General features: G+C 48.7%; 1 protein-coding gene across 1 annotated transcript in view; it reads left to right on the top strand.

Moving 5' to 3' along the window:
- Positions 1–103: 103 nt before the first annotated feature.
- The window catches only part of MORN5 (MORN repeat containing 5), a 33563-nt gene continuing 10885 nt past the window's right edge, over positions 104–22781 (top strand). Inside the window, exons 1-4 of the mRNA XM_036856424.1 lie at positions 104–194; positions 3942–4089; positions 5777–5888; positions 9906–10037. Coding sequence (XP_036712319.1) covers positions 148–194; positions 3942–4089; positions 5777–5888; positions 9906–10037 — 439 coding nt within the window. The 5' untranslated portion in view covers positions 104–147. The remainder of the gene's footprint in view (positions 195–3941; positions 4090–5776; positions 5889–9905; positions 10038–22781) is intronic.

Genomic DNA, 22781 nt, shown 5'->3' on the forward strand with positions numbered 1-22781 from the left:
CATAGAGCATGCGCAGAGCCAGGAAGTTCCGCGTACCCTGGGGGCGGGGCTCCGCCTCGGTTCCGCCTATCCCTCCTGGTTGTCATAGTGAGGCGGAATACACTGAGACTCTGGTCTACCAACGGCTGCAGGCTAGAGGCAGGCACCATGGAGTACACGGGAAGCCAATATATTGGGGAATTTGTAGATGGGAGGTAAGGACCTCGTTTGATTCACTATGTCTTGAACATCCGTGACTGGGAAAAGCCGGCGGTCTTTTTGCCTCTGCAAAGGACTTTGTACCAGACACGTTCACAAACTTTATCCCTTTTAAACTTCAGGACAACCCTTTCAGATAGGAATGTTTATTCCCATTTTACAGTTCAGGAAAATGAGATCCAGAGAAGTGAAGTAACTTGCTCAAGGACGCATATCTAATAAACAGCAGAGCTGAGATACATCCATTCCATGTATACCCGTATATATGTGTGTTTGCTAAATGCCAGTCTTAGATATAGGGATAAGAATATTAAAAATATCAAGATCCTTGCTCTTGTGAAGCTTATCGTCTAGTTGGTATACTGCCAACAAACAGATATATGAGAAGATAATTTCAGATAGTGGCTTTGCTTGAATATTTCCCTCCTCATAGCAACCCTAAGAGATAGATATAATCATCCCCATTATACGGATGGGAAAAGTGAGGCACAAGGTAATTATGTAATGTGCTCAAAGTCACCTTGTTGGCATTTGGCAGAGCAGAGATGAAAACCAGATCTGACTTCAGAGCCCATGTGCTTTCTACTATAGACCCCTGCTGCTGAGCCCCTGTAGAGGATGCATCTAGTTGGAGCAGTCCTGGAAGACTTCATGGAGGAGACAATATTTGAAATGGGCCCTGAAGGTTGGGTAGGATCTAGGTGGGTGGAGATGCAAGGTGAAGAATGTTTCCAGGCAAAGGGAATAGCATGAGCAATAGCTCAGAGGGCTTATAAGGGAAAGAGCAGGCAGTTCAGTTTGGTTGGAGTGTAGAATGTGCCTGGAGGAGAGTGGGAGCCCAAACTAGACAGGGGACTGTGCTCTTACGTAGAGAGATTTGAATACCATGCACAATTCTGTGGGTGGGAAGAGCCACTGTTAGACCCTTGGTAGTGCTGGGCATTAGGAAATCTAATTTATTTCATCTCTGTATCCCTCCTCATAGTACATCTGTCTGGCACACACTCAGTTAATGTTAGCCACATGAATGAATAAGAGAATGAATGGATGAATAATATTTGAGATATGGTTATCATATCCTTGTTAAGGATTGATGTCTTCATTATAAAGTAGCTCTCTTTGTTCTTTCTAATTTACTTTGAATTTGAAATGAAGGCATTTCAGGACTTCCCTAGTGGTCCAGTGGTTAAGACTCCGCACTCCCATGCAGGGGGCGTGGGTTCGATCCCTGGTGGGGCAACTAAGATCCCACATGCTGCGTGGTACGGCCAAAAAAATACGTCTATAAAATGAAGGCTTTCCACCTTGAATGAATAAAAGAAAAAACAGAAGGGAAGGAGAGGGAGAGGAGGAAGGGAAGGATGGAAGGAGGGATGGAGGGAGGCAGAGTGGAGGTGGGGAGATCAGGTCAGAGCCCATTGCCACTGTCTCGGTAAGAGGCACCAGGTCTCTGGGCCAAGGCAGAGGCAGTGGGGCTGCAGGAAAGAGAAAAATGTAGAAGTTGGGCGATTTCATTGCCAGGACTTGGCAACTGATTGGCTCCTGGTCCCATTCAGAGACTGCTTCCAATCCCAGCCCAGAGCCCACCTCCAGGCTTTGAACCTGGAGGATTCGGCTGCTTTGGCGGAGGAGAGGATGAGTTCTGTTTGGGGTGGGCTGGAGATGTCTGTAGATGGTATGAATAATAGTGTCCAATTCGCAGTAGAAAAAAAAAAAAAAAAAAAAGGGGAGTTGCCAAATCTCAGAGAAGGGTTTAGATGGAGACTATGTTTAGAAATGACAGATGTGATCTCAAGCAAAGAGGTAGAGGAAAGAAGAAGAGGAGGGACTTCCCCGGTGGTCCAGTGGTAAAGAATCGCCTTACAATGCAGGGGACGTGGGTTCGATTCCTGGTCAGGGAACTAAGATCCCACGTGCCGCGGGGCAACTAAGCCCGCGTGCCACAACTACTGAGCTGCACGCCTCAACTAGAGAGCCTGCGCGGTGCAAACTACAGAGCCCACGCACTCTGGAACCGGGTGCCACAACTACAGAGCCCACGCGCCCTGGAGCCCGCACACCACAACTAGAGAGAAGCCCACGCGCTAGTAACGAAAGACCTCGCATGCCTCAACGAAGATCCCACATGCCACAACTAAGACCCAATGCAGCCAAAAAAAAAAATTTAAAGAAATAAAAAAGAAGAAGAAGAGTTCTCTTTCCTTCTGTGTCTTGCAGCAAAGTAAAAGCAAAATAGTTTTTAAGCTCTTCTGTACGTCAGGCATTCTATTATAGTTTCATAGCCATTAACGCAACAACTTTGCAGGGGTGTCATCATTATCCCTATTTTACAGATGAGAAACTCAGGCTTAGAAAGGTGGAGGTCACACAAGGTCACACAGGCATGGAGAGGTGGAGCCAGGTCTGGACTCCAGGCCTGTCCGGCTCAGAAGCTGTGCCTTAACCACAGTGCTCTCCTGCTTGGGGCCTCTGTCACAGCGGCAACTTCTGTCATCCACTCAGGAAGTCCACTGGCCCTTCTGTTTCCTTCGTTCCTTACTTAGTAGATGTTCAGGAGCACCTATTTAAGAAGAAACATCAGAAACTAACACACCATTGTAAAGCAATTATACTCTAATAAAAATGTTTAAAAAAAAAAAAAAAGAAACATGATTCTAGGAGCTGAGGATACCAAGGTCTTCCTCTCAAGAAGCTTTGATTAAATAGGGGAGATGAAGTATACAATTACGATGCAAGGCAGAAAGTGCAAGGCGTCCAACAGAGGTACAAACAAAACCAAAAAGAAGTTCAGAGTTAGGAGAGGTAAATTCCAGCTAGTGGGGAAGAATGGAGAAGGAATGAAGGAATGAATGAAAGCATATTTCTTAAGCACTCACTATATGTCAGGCCTTTACTAGGAAAACTGTTACCAGTATCTGGGTTAATCTTGGGCATTAATCTCAGCCATTTCACACGTGAAGTAAGTGGTCCAGCTGGTTCCCTGCCCCGTGCTCAGGTAGGGGCCTGTCTTCTCCTGCATGGCACTGACCACGCATTATATAATTGCTAAACTGTGTCTCCCACTGAACTGTGAGCCCCCCGAGGACAAGGACTGCATCTACCTTGATCACTGTTGTGTCTGTAGTATTGTATCCAACAGACTAGACTCAGCAAGGCACCTGGCATTATAGCAGGTGTTCTGTAAATATTTCTTGGAAAAAAGGAAGGAACAAAGGAAGGAAGGAAAACAGAGAGGTTTAGGAAGGTCTCCAAGATGATACATCTAGGCATGGTGAAGTAGGATTCAAATTCCTGTTTCCTATCTAAATTTCATACTTTTCCCAGTTTCCTACTTATGGCGCAATGGGCAGGGGTAGGCTGGTTGTGTGGGACGGAGAAGACCCAGCATCAGCTACCAGGAAACCTGGCCCCCATCTCTGCTTCACAGTGTTTACTGTGTGGCTTTGGACGCATTGTTCCCCTCTCTGGGCCTCCCAAGGGGGGCTTCCAGGGGCAGTGTGAACTCCAGGACAGTCCCTACCTGAGAGAGAGGGAGAACAAATAGACCAAACCCTGCATCCCCTTCAACACACAGCCCCTCTTACTTTTGAGCTTTGAGGGAAACAAACATTTTGTTTCTGAGCAGAATATTGCTGGGATAATAACGTCCGAGGACCCTGAGGTTCCTGCTGGCTCTCCTGCACCCGCCAGCTCTGATGCTCCAGCTGCCATGGGGGCTCAGTGACTTCCCTTTGTCCTTACAGGATGGAGGGGGAAGCCGAATACATCCTCCCTACCGAAACAAAATATGTTGGGGAAATGAAGGACGGCATGTTTCATGGCCAAGGAACCTTGTACTTCCCCAGTGGGAGCCGATACGATGCCATTTGGGAGAAAGGATTGGTCGTAAAGGTAATCAGCTGGGGAGGGAGTCTGCAGAGGGGAAAGCCTCAGACAGGAAGAGCCCCCCTGACACACACCCTGCCCTCCCCCTCTGCTGCTCTCTTCTCCCTCCGCTTGATCTTCAGGGCTCTGGAATCCTCTCCCTGTGGATCCAGAAGGGCTCCTGGACAGGCCATGATGAGTTTGAATCCTATTATGCCACCAAATGTGTGACCTTGGGCCCATGACCTCCCCTTTCTGAGACTCATGTTTCTTGTCTATAAACTGGGACAGTGGTTGTATTAGTATCATATTGCTGCTGTAACAAATTACTATAAACTCAGTGCCTTCAAACAACAGAAACTTATTATCTTATGATTCTGGACATCAGAAGTCTACAATAGGTCAGCAGGGCTGCATTCCTTCTGGAGGCTCTGTGGGAGGATCCACTTCCTTGCCTTTTCCAGCTTCTAGAAGTTGCCTGCATTCCTTGGCTCATGGCCATGCATCCCTCTGACCTTCACTTCCATCATCACATCTCCTCTCCCTCTGCTTTTATCATCACCTCGTCTTCTCTCACTCTGACCCTCTTGCCTCCCTCTTATAAGGACCCCTGTGATTACACTGGGCCCACCTAGATAATCCAGGATAACCTCCCCACTTCAAGATCCTTGACTTAATCACATCTGCAAAGTCCCTTTTGCCATGTAAAGTTAACACATTCATAGGTTCAATGATTAGACGTGGACATCTTTGGGGGACCATGATTCCACCGGCCACGAGAGTACCAGGCATCTCCTAGGACGGTTATGAGAATAAATGAGGCAATATATGTGAGCAGTCTGCTCAGTACCTGGCACACAGTAGGCACTCAGTAAGTGTTAACTCCACCTTTACTATCATGAGAAATCATCTAAGTCAGGAGTTCTTAGCCTGGGATTTGTGGGCCACAAGTAGAATTCAGGGAGTCAATGAAATCTCCCAATTTATTTACAAAAGCTTCTGTGTACATGTGACTATAATTTCTCCAGGAAAAGGATCTATAACTTTCATGGGATTATGGGTGTGTACAGGGGCTGGCTCATGACCTAAAAAAAGGTTAAGAAACACTCCTCGCTTTACAGCTTGGAGAATCTAAGCCCCAGGAAGGGGATGTGACTTACCCAAGGTCACCCAGTGAATTAATAGTATTGGAATTTCCACCCATGTTTCCTGATGCCCAGGCCAATGCGATGTCTACATCCTGAGGCTTCCTTTAGCACTAAGGCAGCAAAAGCTGAATGTACATGTTTGGACAAAGAGCCATGACTGAGGGCTCTGAACTTTCAAGCCATGATAATAATAAAAGAATAATAGTAACATTTATTGACTGTTTACTATATGCCAGCCCTATGTTAAATGCTTTTCATGTACTATCTCACTGACTCTCATTGAATCAATCCTATTAAATATACAGCATTATTTTCCAATTGGACGAAGGAGGAAACCGAGGGCTACCGAGGATAGGTCATCTGCCCAAGGTCACACAGTGAGTTGCGTATTTTGGGTGCCAGGACTTTATAACCACTCCTCCTAATCACCGCAGCCATAATAGCTGTGATAGTTATCCCTTCTTTTCTATGGCGATGAAAAAGCCACCCCTTCCCTTGACTTTCGTCCTTCTTGGTGAGTGGGCTGTGGGTTCCTCAGACCTGTGTGTGCGCTCCTTATCTTCCAGGGCACGTACACCTTCTCAGACGGGCTGCAGTATGATGCTGAGAACTGGCATTACTGTGACAGCTACGATCGGAGGTTTTACACTGAGATCTGCTATGGCTTGAAGCCTGCAGGTACCCAGGCACCCTTCTTTCCCTTCACACCCAAATGGAGAGGAAGGTGAAAAACGGTTCTGAATAAATGGGCTGTGGCCCATTGAAGTAACCCACCCAAAGGAGAGTAGTATGGAGCAGGGTCACAGAATGCAGAAGCGCCAGGTTCTAGAATCAGAAAGGCTAGTCCTCAAACCTCAGCTCCCCTGTACCAGCCGGGGACCAAAGGCAGTGCCTCCACCTTTCTGTGCCTCAGTTTTTCCCCTGCAATATGGGACAATAGCATCATTTACCCCACGTGTCTCATAAATAAGATCACTCGTATAAAGTGTTTACAGCAGTGTCTTGCACGCGCAGTAGGTGCACAGTACCTCTCAGCTGCTGTTATTCATCGGATCAGCTGTAGCACTGATGTGGAACAGCACCGATGGAGCGTGTGCTCTGTGCATCGGGTGCCGGGTGAGGCCCTCTATGATCCCTGTCTCATAGAATCTCCAGATGACCCTGCCATGTCTGCCTTCCTAGTCCCATGTCACAGAGGAGGAAGCTGAGTCCACGTAGTCCAAACACGTGTCCAGTGGCAGAGCTCCCACGGGAGCCCATGTCTTCCTCTCTGAGGTCCCCTGCATCACGCTACGTCCCTTCAAAAATCGAGTTCCATCACAGAGGGCGACATCAGGGCTAGAGTCTGGATTCTGGCAGCTTAAGGGGCTCATCCTGTGTTTGTGAGACTCGTGTGAGGTCAGCTGAACCTCAAAAGGCTAGATTTCAGCACAGCCCAGACAACATATCCAAATGTGGGAAAATGACGTTGCAAACTGTAAAAAAAAAAAAAAAATCCTAACATGAGATAATGTGGTGTAGTTGACAGAGCAGAGAGCTGGAAGGTCAGGGTTGGAGTCCTAGCATTCTCCCCCAGTAGCTGGATGAGCCTGGGCAGCTCAACCTCCCTGAGGACAGAAACCTCCAGAAAGCACTCAGGGTCAGAGTCAGTCAGTGCAAACCCTGGCTTTGTGACCTGGATCAGATAGTGGACCCGGTGAGACTCCTTCTCTCCCTTTGCTTTCCTGACACCTCACTCTCCCACTTTCTTTCTATCCCGTCTCCTTTGCAGCTCCTCCTCCCCTTAATTATTAATTTTGGGCTTCCCCACGGCTCTCTGGCTTAGGCCCTCTTCTGTCATCATTCTGTGCCTTCTTCCTACAAGTTGATTCACTTTTAAGCCTTCATTTAATTGAAATCAAAATCCCTGAGTCTCAGATTCCTGCATCCAGCTTCCCCAACACCTACGTTTGGTTGTCCCTCAATTTGCACTGAGGTCATTACCTTCCTCACCAGCTCCCTCTCCCCCAAGGATTGCTCCCCCAGAGACTGTCACTCCCCCCCACCCCCAGCCGAGATAAGCCTAATCCTGCCTCCTCCTACCGCAGTGTGCAATCCATCACCTAGTCCTACGGATTCTACCTCTAAAATATATCCATTTGTTCATTAAACAAATATTTACCAAGCACCACCATGTGCCCAGTTGAGTTTCTTCATCCTCTCTGCCGCTGCCCTATTCCAGACCTCCATCCTCTGCCCTTCTTTACCTGATCTCCTGAGATCCACGCTTGACCCCCTCTGGGCCATTCTCCACTCTGTGGTCACTTTCATCTTTGGAAACCGTGAATCTGATTGCCACCAGCCCTTCAGTGCCTCCTCACTACCCTGAAGATAAGGTTCCACACTCTTAAAATGAGCCGCGTTCTCTGGCTCTTGTGAGGTCCCCAGCCTCATCCCTCGCTCCCTACCCTTCTCGTATGTTCTCTCTGCTCCTCCAAGAGACCGTGCTCTTGCCTTTCCCTCTGCCTGGAATGCTCTAACCCTCTCACTTCACCCAAATAACTCCTTCCCACCCTTCAGGTCTTAGCTTAATGCCCCTTTCCTGGGACCCTTCCCTGAATTCCCAGACTAGGCAAGTGCTCCCCATGAGAAATCACAGAGCAGCCGTGATCCACTCCCCCAGCTCTGTCGTGAGCATCTCTCAGGAGGAGCCGACTGTGAGCTCCTTGAGAGCAAAGGCTCCGTGTCCGCAGTGCTTAGCACATTGCCTGGCACGTACGAGGTGCTCAGTAAAGAGTTATTACCAAACAGGGACAATAATATTGACATCACAGTAGGAGGTGATGGGCGCACTTAGGGTAGTTACAGCAATGATGTTCACAGACGTTCCCTGAGCACCTGCTCTGGCAGACATTGGCTGGGCCCCGGGGGACCGGGAGCTTCGAGGACACAGTCTCTGCCTTCAAATAGCTGCCAGTCTGGATGCCACTGGAGAACCTTGTAAATGGCTCCCCCTGGCTTAGCGATGGCTTTGTCATGAGCTCTTCACCCCAGCTGAGGCCTGTAGGCAAAGAGCTCCTGGCCTCAGGCCCTCAGCTCTCAAGCACAGCTTAGGTTTTGCCAAAGCTGCGTCTCTGCCAGTCTTGAGGCAGCGCACAACCTTCCTGCCGCCACGCCTTCTCCTCCAGCGGCTCCTGGCTCAGCAGCTTTATCCTAAGTACGCACTTCCTTCCCAAGTCCCTCGGCACTCTGCTCACCTCTCCAAAAGCCCCCTCTCAGCCTCAGCGGCAGGCATTGTTAGGGCCGGGGGGGAGGGTTAAGGCTGCCCTTCTCCTCTCTGGGCATCCATGAGATGGGCTTTGGCAGGAGGCTTCGGGGAGAGAACGGCTGTGAAGCGCTTGGCGTGGAGTGTGCCCTCAGTAACCATCAGCCAATAGTGTACCTGCTTATCCTCGTCAGCCAACCTCAGAACACCGCTGTGTGCGGGACCCCGAGCTGAGAGTGTGGCGCTGCGCTCGGCAGGCATCCAGCCCTCAGTCCAGAGGACAGGGAATTACAGACCCACTAGTAGAAGGAAACCAAGAAGTTACTTATTCCAACCTTATCTCCTTTCCTCAGGCCTCAGCGTCTGAGAGAGACAACACACAGGGGTTATGACCTTAAAGGTACACCGACTCCTCTTTCCCTCCCGGTGGTTCCAATGTCCCTGGTCCTGGGAGGCGGTGCCCAGGCCCTCTCCTCCCCTGATATCAGCAGCTTAATGTATAGGCTACAGAGCTCAGTATCTAACCTTGGGCAAGTTATTTGACCTCTCTGAGCCTCAGTTTTCTTATCTGTAAAATGGGTTGCTATGAGGATTTAGTGAAATAGTAGGAGTCAAGCACTTAGCACAATGCCTGGCAGCTATTTTGGTAGTTTTGGTCAGGGTTCTTCATCACCTGATCCTTGCCCACCTGACCCGTTTCTTTCCTGCTGTTTTCCTTACACACACCCTGTTCCACAAGGCTTCCTGAGCGAGGCATGAAGGCTCATGTCTTGTGGCCTTTGCTCACACCTTGAGTGCCATTCCTCTCCCAGACAATGCCTTTCTAACTATGTGGCCGACTCTGACACATCCTCAGGGTCTCTCTGATTCCAGAACCTGTGCCCTTTTCATGGTGTCCCTAGAAATAGAGGATGGGGTCAAGGGAAGAAGATAGGGGGATGTCCACGTCTAATCATGAATGTGGTATGTGTTATAAATGAATGTGTTAACCTATGAATGTGTTAACTTTACATGGCAAAAGGGACTTTGCAGATGTGATTAAGTCAAGGATCTTGAAGTGGGGAGGTTATCCTGGATTATCTAGGTGGGCCCAGTGTAATCACAGGGGTCCTTATAAGAGGGAGGCAAGAGGGTCAGAGTGAGAGAAGACGAGGTGATGATAAAAGCAGAGGGAGAGGAGATGTGATGATGGAAGTGAAGGTCAGAGGGATGCATGGCCATGAGCCAAGGAATGCAAGCAACTTAGTTTCCCAGACCCTACTTCTGGAGCCATTTTCAGGAAGTCCCTCTGGGGCCCTGTTTGTGGTGCTTTTGCTCTGTACCCTGATAGGGAGTGTGTGGTCTAGGAATGGGGCTGGATTGTCACATGAGCAACCAGCCAAAAGTGGACTTTAGGTTGGGACTGGGTTTGGCCTTGGTGGTGAGTTAATGATCCATGATATCCTTTCAAGGTATCTCTCAACTCACCAATATGGACCCGCCTAGAAAAATCCCTCCAGGCTGTTATGACTGCGGAGACGGCTTCTATAACCCGACCACGAGGATTGTCAAGGACTATAAGAATCGCTTTCTGAGAAATGCAGGTATGTGGCACATGTTTTCTCTTCTCTCATCACACATAGGTTTGGTCTATGGCCATACCACCCTGAACGTGCCCAATCTCGTCTGATCACATGTAGGTTTGTGCACACGTGTGCACACACATGCATGCATTTAGCGAGAAAGAAGCTTTTGCCAATAATTGATTGTCCGAAAATTGACAAAAATTGATTGTCTGAATGTTTCACTCTTTGGAATTCTCATGGCTGACAAGTCTATACTTAGTCACAGAGTAGGGCAGAGGACATTAGTGGTCTAACTGTGACAGCACATAAGTGTAGCACTGAAAGGATTCAAGTACTTATCTTTGCATGCTTCCCTGCAGCTAATAAGTGCCTGCTGTATGCTAGACACTCTCCTTGGTCTGGGCACCAAAGCTAGCCACAAACCCCTTCCTCGTGGAGCTTATGTTTGGCAAATAGCAGACAAGTACTATGAACAGTTAATTACATCATGGAATAAGCATAATGAAAGGGAAAAACTTGGCCCTAGATGGTGGTGGGGGGTAGTGGAGATGGGAATGGGGTCCCAGAGAGGTGAGAGTGATGCCGTGGGAGCACAAAGAAGTGGTATCTAATCCAGAACTGGAAATTCCGAGAAGGATTCAAGAAGGAAATAGCTAACCTGAGACCCAAAAAATGATGCGGAGTTGACCCTAAGTTGTGGGGAGAGGTTTTTCAGCCAGAGGAACCAACACAGGTAAAGGCCTGGAAAGTGAGTGATGCCATGTGGTCCAAGATGACTGCTGGCCCCTCAGCCTGGGGAGTACCTTGGAGGATCCAGAACCTCAGTTTGGTGAGTGAACACAAGCTGATCAGACTGAGAAGGACTGACTTACAGTGACCAAACTTGCAAGAGGTCAATGTACAAATAAGAACAAGAACATTTTCCTTTAACACTGTGATTCCTAACCCTTCTCTTTTCTAGAGTCATAATCCCACTAGGAATAACCAAAACTACGGACCCTCTTCATAGAAAAATGCCCACATATGCACGCACACACACACACACACACATATGCATTTTGCATATAGTCTTAAGGGGTTGATGGTTCCCCTAAAGACCCAGGTCAAGAAACCCTACTGTGTAATGAGAAAGAAACTGCCAGGTAGACCAGAAGGCCTGGGTTGGCTGCTGAGGGTCTCCACTCCCTGTAGGGAAATTTACTCAGTAATTCAATGATGATCAGAAAGTTGCCTTGCGGTGCTGGAATAAGCGCAAAGGGAATCGTCAGCTGATGTTGTGGCTGAATCCTGGAGCTGAGATACCCCTCGCCCACTGGGTGCTCCTGGGGGAACATGGCAAATGCTTGTGTTCCAAGTCCCTGGCACTTTTCTCTGACTTCTCATCTTCCATTAACAGAGTGTACTATATAGAACACTAATTCTGCTGGATATAAATAGGCTCCCATGAAGTTTCTTGATCAAATCAACTAAGGAGATACTGAGTTAAGTAATACTAAACAGTTTTACTTACTGAAGGGCTTCTCAGGACCTTTTAAATGCTGGTATACTTTGTAGTTTTCCTTCCCGGCACTTATTTCAACTGTAATTAAATACTCACTTGTGTAATGAATTGCTTACTGTCTGCCTCTCCCACTAGACGGTAAGGTCCTTGAGAGCAGGGACTCTGTCTGTCTTGTCTCCACTTGTACCTGTCCAGTGTCCAGTCAGAAAAACAAAGAATTTAATATCAGGAAGTTGGTTAAGTAAGTACTGGAGAGCTGAAAAATCAAAAGGAAGACATTGAGGTGACAGAGAAAGTAACTGCAGGAAGCAGCTACCACCTCAAAACTGCGGGGTGGGGGGGAAGCAAGAGATTGGGTTATTAGAATGTAGATTGATAGAGGCCCCCCCAACCAGGAGCTGCATCCCAGACTTGTGAGGAGGGGGCGCTGCCCAGGAGGGCCTCTGGAGAGACAGCACAGTGACGCTGATTCTAGGAGCGTGGGGAAAGCTGGAAACTGGAAGTGAAAGGCCACTGCTGAGACACTGACCAGAGCAACAAGCAAAACAGGAAAGAGCGTGTCCCCTCCCCCTCTGTCTGCCTCGAAGCACCTGACTGGGGGCCAGCTGGCAAAGGGGAAATATCCTCCACGTGGTCCCAGTCCCAGCATCGCCAAGCAGAGTGTAGAAAGGTAGGTCTGGAGTTGAGAGTCAGTTGCTTCATAACTGGCCCCATCAACTGCTTGTTGTTGCTCAGCATCCAAACACAGTCTTCTCTGCTGCAAAGATAACACGTTTATGCTTTTTTGTATTACAAGTTGCAACTATCCTTCCTACTAATACAAAGATGCTCTCACCACCTCCTCGGAGAGGGGAGACCTTAAACCCAATAGACGTTGCATCCGTCTTTGAGTGATGTTATCCCTTGACAGACCTGCCTAATCTACAACCTACACGCCACTGCCAAGAATCTTCCTATAAAATATTAAGGGGAAAGGAGGAAAGAAGAGAAAAAAAATTAGTTAATAAAAGCAAATATGTAGATAGATAAATGATATAGATACCGTTATACATAAACATACAAGCAAGGAAGAAAAGCTGTATCGTCGATACAGTCCTCTTTCTATAACTGGTCATGAGGCTGTAGTCAATACTTATAAATTCCTTTTTCTATTATAAATTCCATGTTCCATTTGCTTTCTGCCTGCATTTCAGTTGGTCTGGTTTTTTAACAGGTAGGGCGACCCAAACCTTCATTCTTGAGGGGTCTGAATCCTTACTGGTCCTGCCTTTTTTGGTTGTTTCATTGGTTGGTTTAGTTTTGCATTCATTTTTACTATTGGCAGTGGAAGTACTAAGAAGTGCCCTAGAGAACCCCCTTGGGTTCCATACAGCGTCTCCTTTCCCCAGTAACAGCAACCCAATTTCCACCTGGCAATCGAGATCCCTCACTCCAGCCAGAAATGTATTCCCCTACTTTGCCTGTTGTTTCAGTGGCATAAGGTGCCAAAATGGCTAGGTGGCTGTTTCCACTTCCAGTTCAATCGAACCATTGTTGTATCACTTGGTGGGACCATTTCTCCTTGAGAACTAAGGCCTCTGAACCAGTAAAGTTCAAAGTTACAGGAGAAAGGAAGCAAAATTTTTTCTTAAAAACTGGCACACTGCTGTAGCTCCAGCACCAAGCACAGACCCAGGCACATATTAGGTGCTCATTAACTGTATATGAAAAAAATAAATTAAGGAATGAGTGTGTACTGTGAATCTCTACCAGAGAGATATATTTACATCATTTCCTAAAATTATTTGACCATAAAATTAGTTGGGAGATGGGGCAGCAGGGAGAATTTTTATGGCACTAGTGTTTTGGGGAATTCTGCGTTAGCATAATCTTTCTTCAGTTGTTGTACAATACAACTGATGCATTTTCATTTGAATTGTATTCCAGTCTTGCCTCACTGAGAGGACATGCTGGTCCTGTGCAGGTTCACAGACTGGTGGAGAAGACAGATACAAAAAAATATAATCACAATATCATGAGAGGTGGGCCCTGGTTGGGGGAAGCCCTGGAGAATGGTGCGGGGAGGATGAGGAGGGGGAATTGATCACCTGGCCGGGATGGAGGGTGTCAGTCAGGAAAAATGTCCCAGAAGTGATAGGTCTTTTTTTTGGCTGCGCCGCATGGCATGTGGGATCTTAGTTCCCCGACTAGGGATCAAACCCGCGGCCCCTGCAGTGGAAGTGCAGAGTCCTAACCACTAGACCACCAGGGAATTCCCCAAGTGATGGGTCTTAAAGGATGAGTAGGGGTCTCATAAACAGGATCGTTGGGGAAGGGCATTCCAGGCACAGGGAACAGCATGGGCAAAGACACAGAGGCATGAATGTGCATGGTGTGACTTGGGAATCAGAAACTGTGGTTCCCAGAATCCTGTGGGCAAAAGCCATGCTTGATGACAAACTTTAAAATGCATCATGGGGATGCACAGAGGATTTTAGGGCAGTGAAAATACTATGGATGATACTATGATGATGGATACATGTCATTATACATCTGTCCAAACCCACAGAATATACAACACCGAGAGTGAACCCTAATGTCAACTAAGGACTTTGGGTGATTATGACGTGTCCATGTCGGTTCATCAGTGGTAACAAATGTACCATCTGGTGGGAGATGTTCATAATGGGGGAGACAGTGCATGTGTGGGGCAGGGAATATATGGGCAATCTCTGTACCTGCCCCTCAATTTTATTGTGAACCTAAAACTGCTCTAAAAAATTAAGTCTTTTAAAAAACTGCATCAGGGGAAGGGAAGGCCATTCTTAGAAGGGCAGACACTGATGATTGTTTGGGCGACAAATATTTATTGACCAGTTGCTATAGGTCGGGCTCTGTGTTAGGCATGAAGGTGACAGCATCATCCTAGAGGCTCTCAGGCAGCAAGAGAAAGTGACAGTGAAATGGATCGTGACAGTTCAGAGTTGCTGCAAGAGAACCTTGTGCAGATCCCAAATGCTGGAGGCCAGCAGGCCAGGGAGGTTTTCTGCAAAAAGCAAGATCTAATGTGAAACCTAAATAAGAGCAAACAAGTGCATCAGGGTTGGGAAGAGTGTTAAAGGCAGAGGGAACAGGATGTGCAAAGGATTAGAGATGGGGGAGAGCGCTGCACATCTAAGAGGCTACAGGTCGTTCAGGAGTGTGAGACACCAATATGTCAGGGGAAAGAGACCAGGAGAGGAGGCCCAAGAGGGCAGGAGGAAAGCTCACAGGTGTCTTTTCACCTGAGGGCCGTGGGGGAGTAAGGGAAGGTTTTAGGCAAGTGGAATAGTAACTGATTTGTCCATTAGAAAGATTTCTCTTGTTACATTAGAAAAGGGGCCAAGGGATAGGAAATGGGAGATCCTTCCAGCAAGATGGCAAGAGAGGGGCATCTGGAGGGCCACGGGCCCCAGGTTCCAGGCTGCCTGCTGGCTGACCCTGGGCCAGTGCCTTCCCTCTCTAGGCCCCTTTCTCTTCATCTGTAAAATGAGATGGTTGAACTGGATAATTTCTAGGGTACTTCTAACCTTAAGAGTCTATGATGGAGGAGAAAGGGAGCCAAGGGGTGGGTATTTTGGTCCTGATATTATAGGACAGATCAAGTTCAGAGTGTCCTGAAAACCACTAAAAAGGGGTCTCTGGTAGTAACCACCTGGTCATTACCCTTGACTCACCTCACCCTGCCGGGGACTGACGTGGCCTTCTGTCCATCTTCTGTTTTCCCCCAGGGCCCTTTCTCCCCTGCATCCCAATCTGCCCCGTAAACGGTGCTTCCTGTTGGCGTCCTGGAGGCTCAGGACTGCTGGCCACGTGGGCCTGAGGCGGGTGACTGAGGCCATCCCAGAGTAAACACAGTGGCCTAAGCCACTGCTATTATGAGGCACATGCTACCTGGGTGGGTCAGAGCCGGGGATGCTGTTTTATAGGAGGTCACAGGCTGGGGCACCAGCAGAAGGGTCACCTTTCGCTCTGAACTGCCTCTGGGCAGAGAGAAAGCCCTGGACGGCTAAGCTGCAAATTGCTAGGCTGTGAGCACGCTTGACAGATCCAGGTTTGCTAGACTTGGGTTTCCAAGTGTGCCTTTCTTCACTGGAAAGGACAGTACCTACTGCTGGATCACTGTGAGAGTTTAAATCCATCCTTCCGCTCATCCAAAAGTGTTTGAGTGCCTGCAGTGCGCCAGGCTTTGGGGAGCAAGGCAGGCAAGAATTCTCTCAAACTGTGGCTGTCAAACCTTTGGACCTTGGCTCTTATCAGGAATGATTTACATCATGACCCAGAACACTCACGTATGTATTCTTACATGAGATGTGCTATGATCGTTTCTATTCAGTTTTTTTTTGGCCTTACGGCGCAGCATGTGGGATCTTAGTTCCCCAACCAGGGATCGAACCCGCACCCCCTGCATTGGAACCGCGGAGTCTCAACCACTGGACACCCAGAGAAGTCCGTATTTTCTATTCAGTTTTTTAAAATGATGGTTGCTATGCACTAAATTGATTTCACAACCTTCTTAAGGGTCAGGACCATTGTTCTAGGCAGCCTTCCCTGACCAACCCCTCCCTCCCCGCCCCCCAGCCTCCCTCCATCCTGTCTGTGTGAGATGTCCCTCCTCTGTGCTCCCACAAGCCTCACAGCACTTAGCCCATGACAGTAGAAGAATCTCTATTTGCCTATCTTCCCCACTAGACTAAGAGCTTCTTGAGGGCGGGGGCCATGTGTCTGTGTCTGATTCAGCCCTGGGTGTTCTGCACCTCACACGGGTCCCACAAGTTGGAGGTGATTCAACGTTTGTGAAAGAAAAGCAGGCAGGCGGGCAGAGGACCTGCCTACAAGTCCCTCAGATTCTTCAACAAATTATACAAAATTCAGTCCCCGGCACATAACAGACAACTTATTTTCAATAATAAATATAAGCCGTTATAGTTCTCTGCACCTCCAAGTTTGAAAAGCTTAAAAGCTTAAGCATTAGAAATCTCAAACCAGTGGCTCTCAAGCCAGAGTTTTTGTTTGGCTGGCCCCATGTTTGAAATGGCATGGGTTTGGGCACCAACAGGGGGCAAGCACTGCCCAGGTTCCCACCACTCCCTGCTGTCTGACCCCCATTAGCACCTGTCATTGTTTGGGGTGGGGTGGGGGGATTGCGCCATGCCGCAACTTGCAGGATCTTAGTTCCCCAAGCAGGGATTGAACCCCGGCCCACGCAGTGAAAGCACTGAGTCCTAACCACTGGACCACCAGGGAATTCCCAGCATCTGTCATTTCTTTAAGGTACCCACCTTAAAGCCTTTGAGCTTATGAGCCCTGAATCTCCTGGGAACTCTACATGCATCCTGTGAGCTGGCAATGGGTGTGTCCTGAGATGAGGGATCCAGGTCAGGGAGTGATGAATGACAGACTGGTGATGGTGAAGCTGGAATTCTAACCCACTCCCATCTTCCTACACGTCCTGTGGTCTTTCCACTCCCCCCTGATGCTGCCTCTGCTGGGACCATAAAACCATAAAAGACAGCAACTCAATGGAGGCAATATTGCAATCAATACAGCAGACACAAAACAGAACAGAGACTGAGTTAGGAGCTCCCTCCCGCAGGAGGCTTGAGAGCGGGAAGAGGTCAGAGAGAGAGCGTGGTGTGGTGGAGAAATGCCCAGGACCTAGAATACACACATCCGTCCTCTGGTCCCGGATCCACCACTGGCCAGCTAGGTGGCCATGGGTAGCTTACTTCTTGTCTCCTCTTGGAGCCTGTTTCCTCATCTGTAAAATGAGCATTATAGTAGTACTTAATCTGGAGGAATTGTGGTTAGAAAAGATGGAGTTAAGTAAGCAAAGTACATAGCACAGCACCCAGCTCAAGGCACGTGTCCAGTGATCGGTAGTTGTGGCTGTTATCATTGTGCTGATTACTGACTCAGGCTGGGGGCGAGAGAGGAGAGTAAGCCCTGGGGTTTGTTAAGATTTCTCTAGGTGTTTGAGAGGGGAGAAGGCTCTGAGGGGACATGTGATTGGACGTGCTAGGTCTCTCTGCCTCCTCAGGGGTTTTGCTGGGGAAATGAAATCTTGCTGAAACTCCGGGGTCTGCAGACTCTTGACTATGGTGTTCAGAGTGCCAGTCTACCTCTCACCCCTCTGTCTCTTCCCACCCCATGGTCCGGCCCAAGCAGACTAGCTGCCCTCCATTGATCAACATGGCTCTATTCTCACATCGTATGTTCCCCCCGCTGAGAATGCCCTTCCCCCTCTCTCCCCCCGTCACAGTCCTCGTCCCTCCATGCTCAGCACACAACAGAAGGCCATGGTTCACCTGCAAGCCCGGAAGAACGGCAGGCAGCTTCACCTGCGCGTCCACAGCTCAGGGTCCCGAAGCTGGGAGAGGAATGCACACCGAGGAGGCTCCTTACCAGGGCCTCGCTAAGTGCCTTACCTGCTTATCTCTGCTCTTCCCAGCATCCCCAGTGGGGAGTTTTCAGGAGCCAGAGTTTGCAATGAGAAGATCTGGTCTCAAATAGGTTAATAACTTGCTCCCAGTCACACAGCTGGCAACAGAGTCGAGTGGAACCCAACTCTGCCCAAACCCTCTTCTTTTCCTTCTTCTTGCCAGCTTTGTGTCCTAGCTTGTTCTTTCTTTTTTTATATATTTTTAAATTAATTTATTTTTGGCTGCTACTCTGCATTGCAGTGCGCGGGCTTCTCATTGAGGTGGCTCCCGTTGTTGCAGAGCACGGGCTCTAGGCACGCAGGCTTCAGTAGTTGTGGCACATGGGCTCAGTACTTGTGGCTCGCGGGCTCTAGAGCGCAGGCTCAGTAGCTGTGGCGCACGGGCTTAGTTGCTCCGTGGCATGTGGGATCTTCCCGGACCAGGGCTCGAACCCATGTCACCTGCATCGGAAGGCGGATTCTTAACCACTGCACCACCAGGGAAGTCCCTGTCCTAGCTTATTCTTTACTCGGCATCTCCGCTCCCGGACAGGGCTGTGTCTCATTCACAGGTGCTCCTGCACCAAGCACAGTTCCTGGTACCAGCGGGGGAGCTCAGTGATGCTCTAAATGAATGAAAATGTCCATTTGAGAGTCTTGAGACAAGAACACCACAGTCCCCAAATGAGATGCTACCTTTTTTATAAAGGGTCCTTTACAGACGGTGGGCCAGTAGGGAAGCATTGGAAGACATTTGGGATAGTTACCTTTAACATAGTGGGAAATGGGGAGATAACTCTAACCCCTTAGCCCTGCTACTCTCCCCTTTCTTTCCTCTCAGGAGGGATGTGCCTGAGCCGTGCTGGCAGTGTGTACATCTCTTCGAGTAGCTGTTGCTTGCCTCAACGTTACTATCAGGAATCATTTGCAAAATAGCTGCACCACTAAGCCTTCCTCCCTCCCCGCAATTAATGACACCCCATGCGCGTGTCTCAGATGAAAGGCACATTATTAATATTCAAAGGAAAAAACCCTCGTAACCATTTTAACATATACAACTAACAATGAACTAAATTTGCTTTGTGGAAGACAGAGAGTGAGCATCCCAAATTAGTTTATGTAAAAGCTGAAATTCCTCCCCGAAAGGTCTCAGTACCATCCTCAAAGAATATCCTGATCATCAGAAATGCTGTCAAGATTCCCGCCAACATTATCCCCTTTGTTGTCTGAAATGTTGAATCAAGCACATCTGGCAAATGTCCTAGAGCTCACAAATCTTTCAAACAGCGTATAATTCCCAACGGTTAAAGAGAGAACGCCACCGCTTAATCGTGCGCCTCTTCAAAATAGCACCAACTTTCCTTCAATCAGAAACAATGGCTTGGGCTTCTTAAAAATATCGCATACCAGTGATTATTTGCGGAGAGGGCCCCTTTGCGTTTGAACCTGTAGGTTTCAGACAGAATTTAAAATCAAGATCACGAGCCTCGTTTGAATGTATGCTCGGGTAAATGGACAATGGGAAGAAGCAGGGGTGTGAATCGGTGTCCAAAGAGTGACCTGGCCTGGGTGATTCGGAGTCTTTTGGAGGTGACAGCTGGCTCCACCAGAATGAGGACGGAGAGGATGAAGATGATAGGGGGGTGGGGTGACAAGTGGCATTGACTGAGCCTTGACCCTGCACAAGACACTCAACTACAGGGGAGGGGTGTATTCGCATGATCCCTGTTTGACAAATGAGGAAACTGAGGCTCGGTGAAGTTAAAGAATTTCCCCAGAAAATTTGGCAGACACTGGGATTCACATTTGGGCTCATCTGCCTCCAGAGATTTGCCTCTTTCCACTTTGCCCAGCCAACTCCAAGACTGTCTGTCCACAGAGGCCTGGGCACGGAGCTCCCAGACATTGGTGTTTATCTGCTCCCCACCCAACTTTTAAAAAGCTGCATAGTGAGCACCTAGAAGTGAAAGACCACTTGGCCTTCTAAAGTTTTTCTGGTATTATTTAAACAGTTGAAAACTAGAAACATCCCAAATGTCCAGCAGGAGGGAACTCATTAAATAATATATGATATAGCCTCGGGAATTCCCTGGCGGTCCAGTGGTTAGGACTCAGTGCCTTCACTGCCATGGACCCGGGTTCGATCCCTGGTCGGGGAACTAAGGTCCTGCAAGCTGCGTGATGCGGCCAAGTAAAAGATAATATATGATATAGGCTTACAATAAAATACAATGCAGCCATTAAAATGGCAGTGAAGGAATGGATCTCTTGATATACAAAGGTATCCATAGTATATTTCAGGTGAAAAAGCAGGATAATAATAATAACCACCATTTACTGAGTGCTTACTATGTTCCAGGCACTGGTTTGAGCACTTTACATAATTTATTTTCTTTTATCTAAGGAATAGTTGTCTTTATTATTTCCATTTTACAGATGATGAAACTGAGGTGAGGTGAAATGCTTTGCCCAAAGTTACCCGGGTAATAGGTGGCAGGGCTGGAATTTGAATCCAGGTCTAGCTGACTCAGAGGTAAAGATGACATTTGAGCTGGTTCTGAATGAGAAGCTGGAGTTTATTAGTGAAAGAAAGAAAGAACCAAGGGCCTTCCTTGTGGCCCAGAGACATAAAAATATCCAAGGAGTGTAAGATGGCAGAAGTGGTTCTTTTTCCCTAGCTAGTTCTCTGCCCACTTTATTGCTCAAAAACTGGCCAAGGGACACGAGTCTTTCAATGCCACCAACAAACCAAGACTCTTCTTATCTTGAAGCCTCTGCCTCCATCTGACAGGTGAGAAAGCTGAGACCCAGAGAGGATGGATGACGTGCCGGACCCCACACAGCCTGTCTGTGGTAGGGCCGGGGCCGGACCCGCCTTCCCACCAGCCAGCCAGGGCTCCTTCGGCAAACCCAGGCTGTCCCCCACCCTGCTTCCCCCGCGGTTTCTGCAAAATGGCCGAGCGAGTCTCCTGCCCCGCCCCCTCCTGCTGTCATCTCTCCTCGAGACAAAAGGCAATTTACCCAAATGTTATAATCACCTGGATGCTGGCACGCAGGGCCATGTCTGCCATATCTGCGATACTGTTAGCAGCACCATAGTGAAGGCTTTGTGGAGGGATAATATCACATTGTAACTGCCGAAGAAAATGCCCACACGGATCACAGATCCCGGCATCTGCTTTAAGCAAAAGGGGTATGAAGGGAATTATGAGTATCAAATGCCTTCACTGTGCCAGGGACTTACCACATCCCAGCCCTTTGAGGAATGCATCATTATCCCTATTTGGCAGATGGGGAAACTGAGCCACAGAGAGTAAGTAACTTACTGACAGGAGCAGTTACTAAAGGGAGGAATTGGGACTTGAACCCAGGCATCTCTGACACCAGAGGCCACGCTCTGAACTGATATGAACTTCTCTGAGAGTTTGGCAAAGCTCTGGACCTTCTTCTCCCCAGAGAAATACACTAGAACCCACCCCCCTCCCCTACAGAGGGTGGGATCGGCCCGTCAAGGTCCTTGCTCTAGGAATGACAGCCTGCCCTGCCTTGCTGCCCCTCCCTGACCTGTGGGAACCGCCCCCTGCCCGACTCTTTCCCCAGTTCCAATTCCAAAGGCCCTGGAAATTCCCCTTCCAGCCATTGTGCCCACAGGACTCTGACAGCAATACATCCCCCACCCCCCATAGCAGCCTCCTGGAAGCATCCAAAGGATACAGCTTGCCCTTCCGTGGCTGGAGTCCACCCGAGCCAGCACCGCCGTGGTTTGTTTTGTCTCCTTTAATAGAAGTGGATGCGAGGCCAGAGCCCAGGGGGAAAGAGCCTCATCTCGCTTCCTCAGCCCACACGCTGGAACTCAGGGCAGTTGGCTGAGAGCCCTGCTCAGCCTCAGGTCCCGGAGAGGCAGGCAGGGTTACAGGCCAGCTCCAGGGACTGCCAGATCTGCCCTCAGACCCTGGTTCTGCCATTGGCCAGCTGTGTGATCTCAAGCTAGACTCTTAACTTCTCTGAGCTTCGGTTTCCTCAGCTGACAAATGGGGGTAGAACTACGACCTTCCTTCCAGGATTGTGGTGAGTGTTACTGAGATGATGCAGGGGATGCAGCGAGAGCAGTGCCCAGCCCACGAGGAGCTTAAGGCCTGTCGGAGATCACACTTGGGACTGTTTTACAGCCCAGGGACTAGTACTGGTTGAGAAGCAGGGGCCTCCTTAACCCCATGCCCCCAAGGGAGGAGCCAGGGTGACCTTGGCAAGCTGCCCTCTGGCCTCCTCCCACCTGCTTTTCATGCCAGTTTCAAAACTGGGCTGGAGGCCTGCCGTCCCCTGATCTCTCTAGCCCGCCTTTGGCACTGTTCTGGATGTGTTCCCATCATCCTCAGCATTTCTTATTCATCTGGAGCCTCAGACCCTCTAAGATCCCCCCAGACGCAGGCCCTAACTGATCCCCTGCGGATACCAGGGTCTCACCTGGAGGCCACCTCAGTGCCTGCCACCTCCCCAAACCAGTGCAGGGTCGGGGTGGGGAGAGATGCAGAAACAGTCACAGGACCCGGGATGGGCACTCTCTGGACGGAAGCCTAGAGCCTAAGTGTTCAAAAGGCTGCAGAGAACCTCCTGCCCCTCAAAATATAGGTCAGAAAGTAAAATAACAGAAACCAGAAAAAAAGTATATGGAAGGAAGTCCAACATAATTCTATATTCTCCATGATGTTTATATTAATGTTTAATCTGGAATATCAGATATGAGATTCTTTTTTTTTTTTCAGTATATTTATTTTATTTATTTATTTGTGACTGCGTTGGGTCTTCGTTGCTGCGCACGGGC

The sequence above is a fragment of the Balaenoptera musculus genome, chromosome 6 (genome assembly GCF_009873245.2).
Source record: "Balaenoptera musculus isolate JJ_BM4_2016_0621 chromosome 6, mBalMus1.pri.v3, whole genome shotgun sequence".
Classification (NCBI taxonomy): Eukaryota; Metazoa; Chordata; class Mammalia; order Artiodactyla; family Balaenopteridae; genus Balaenoptera; species Balaenoptera musculus.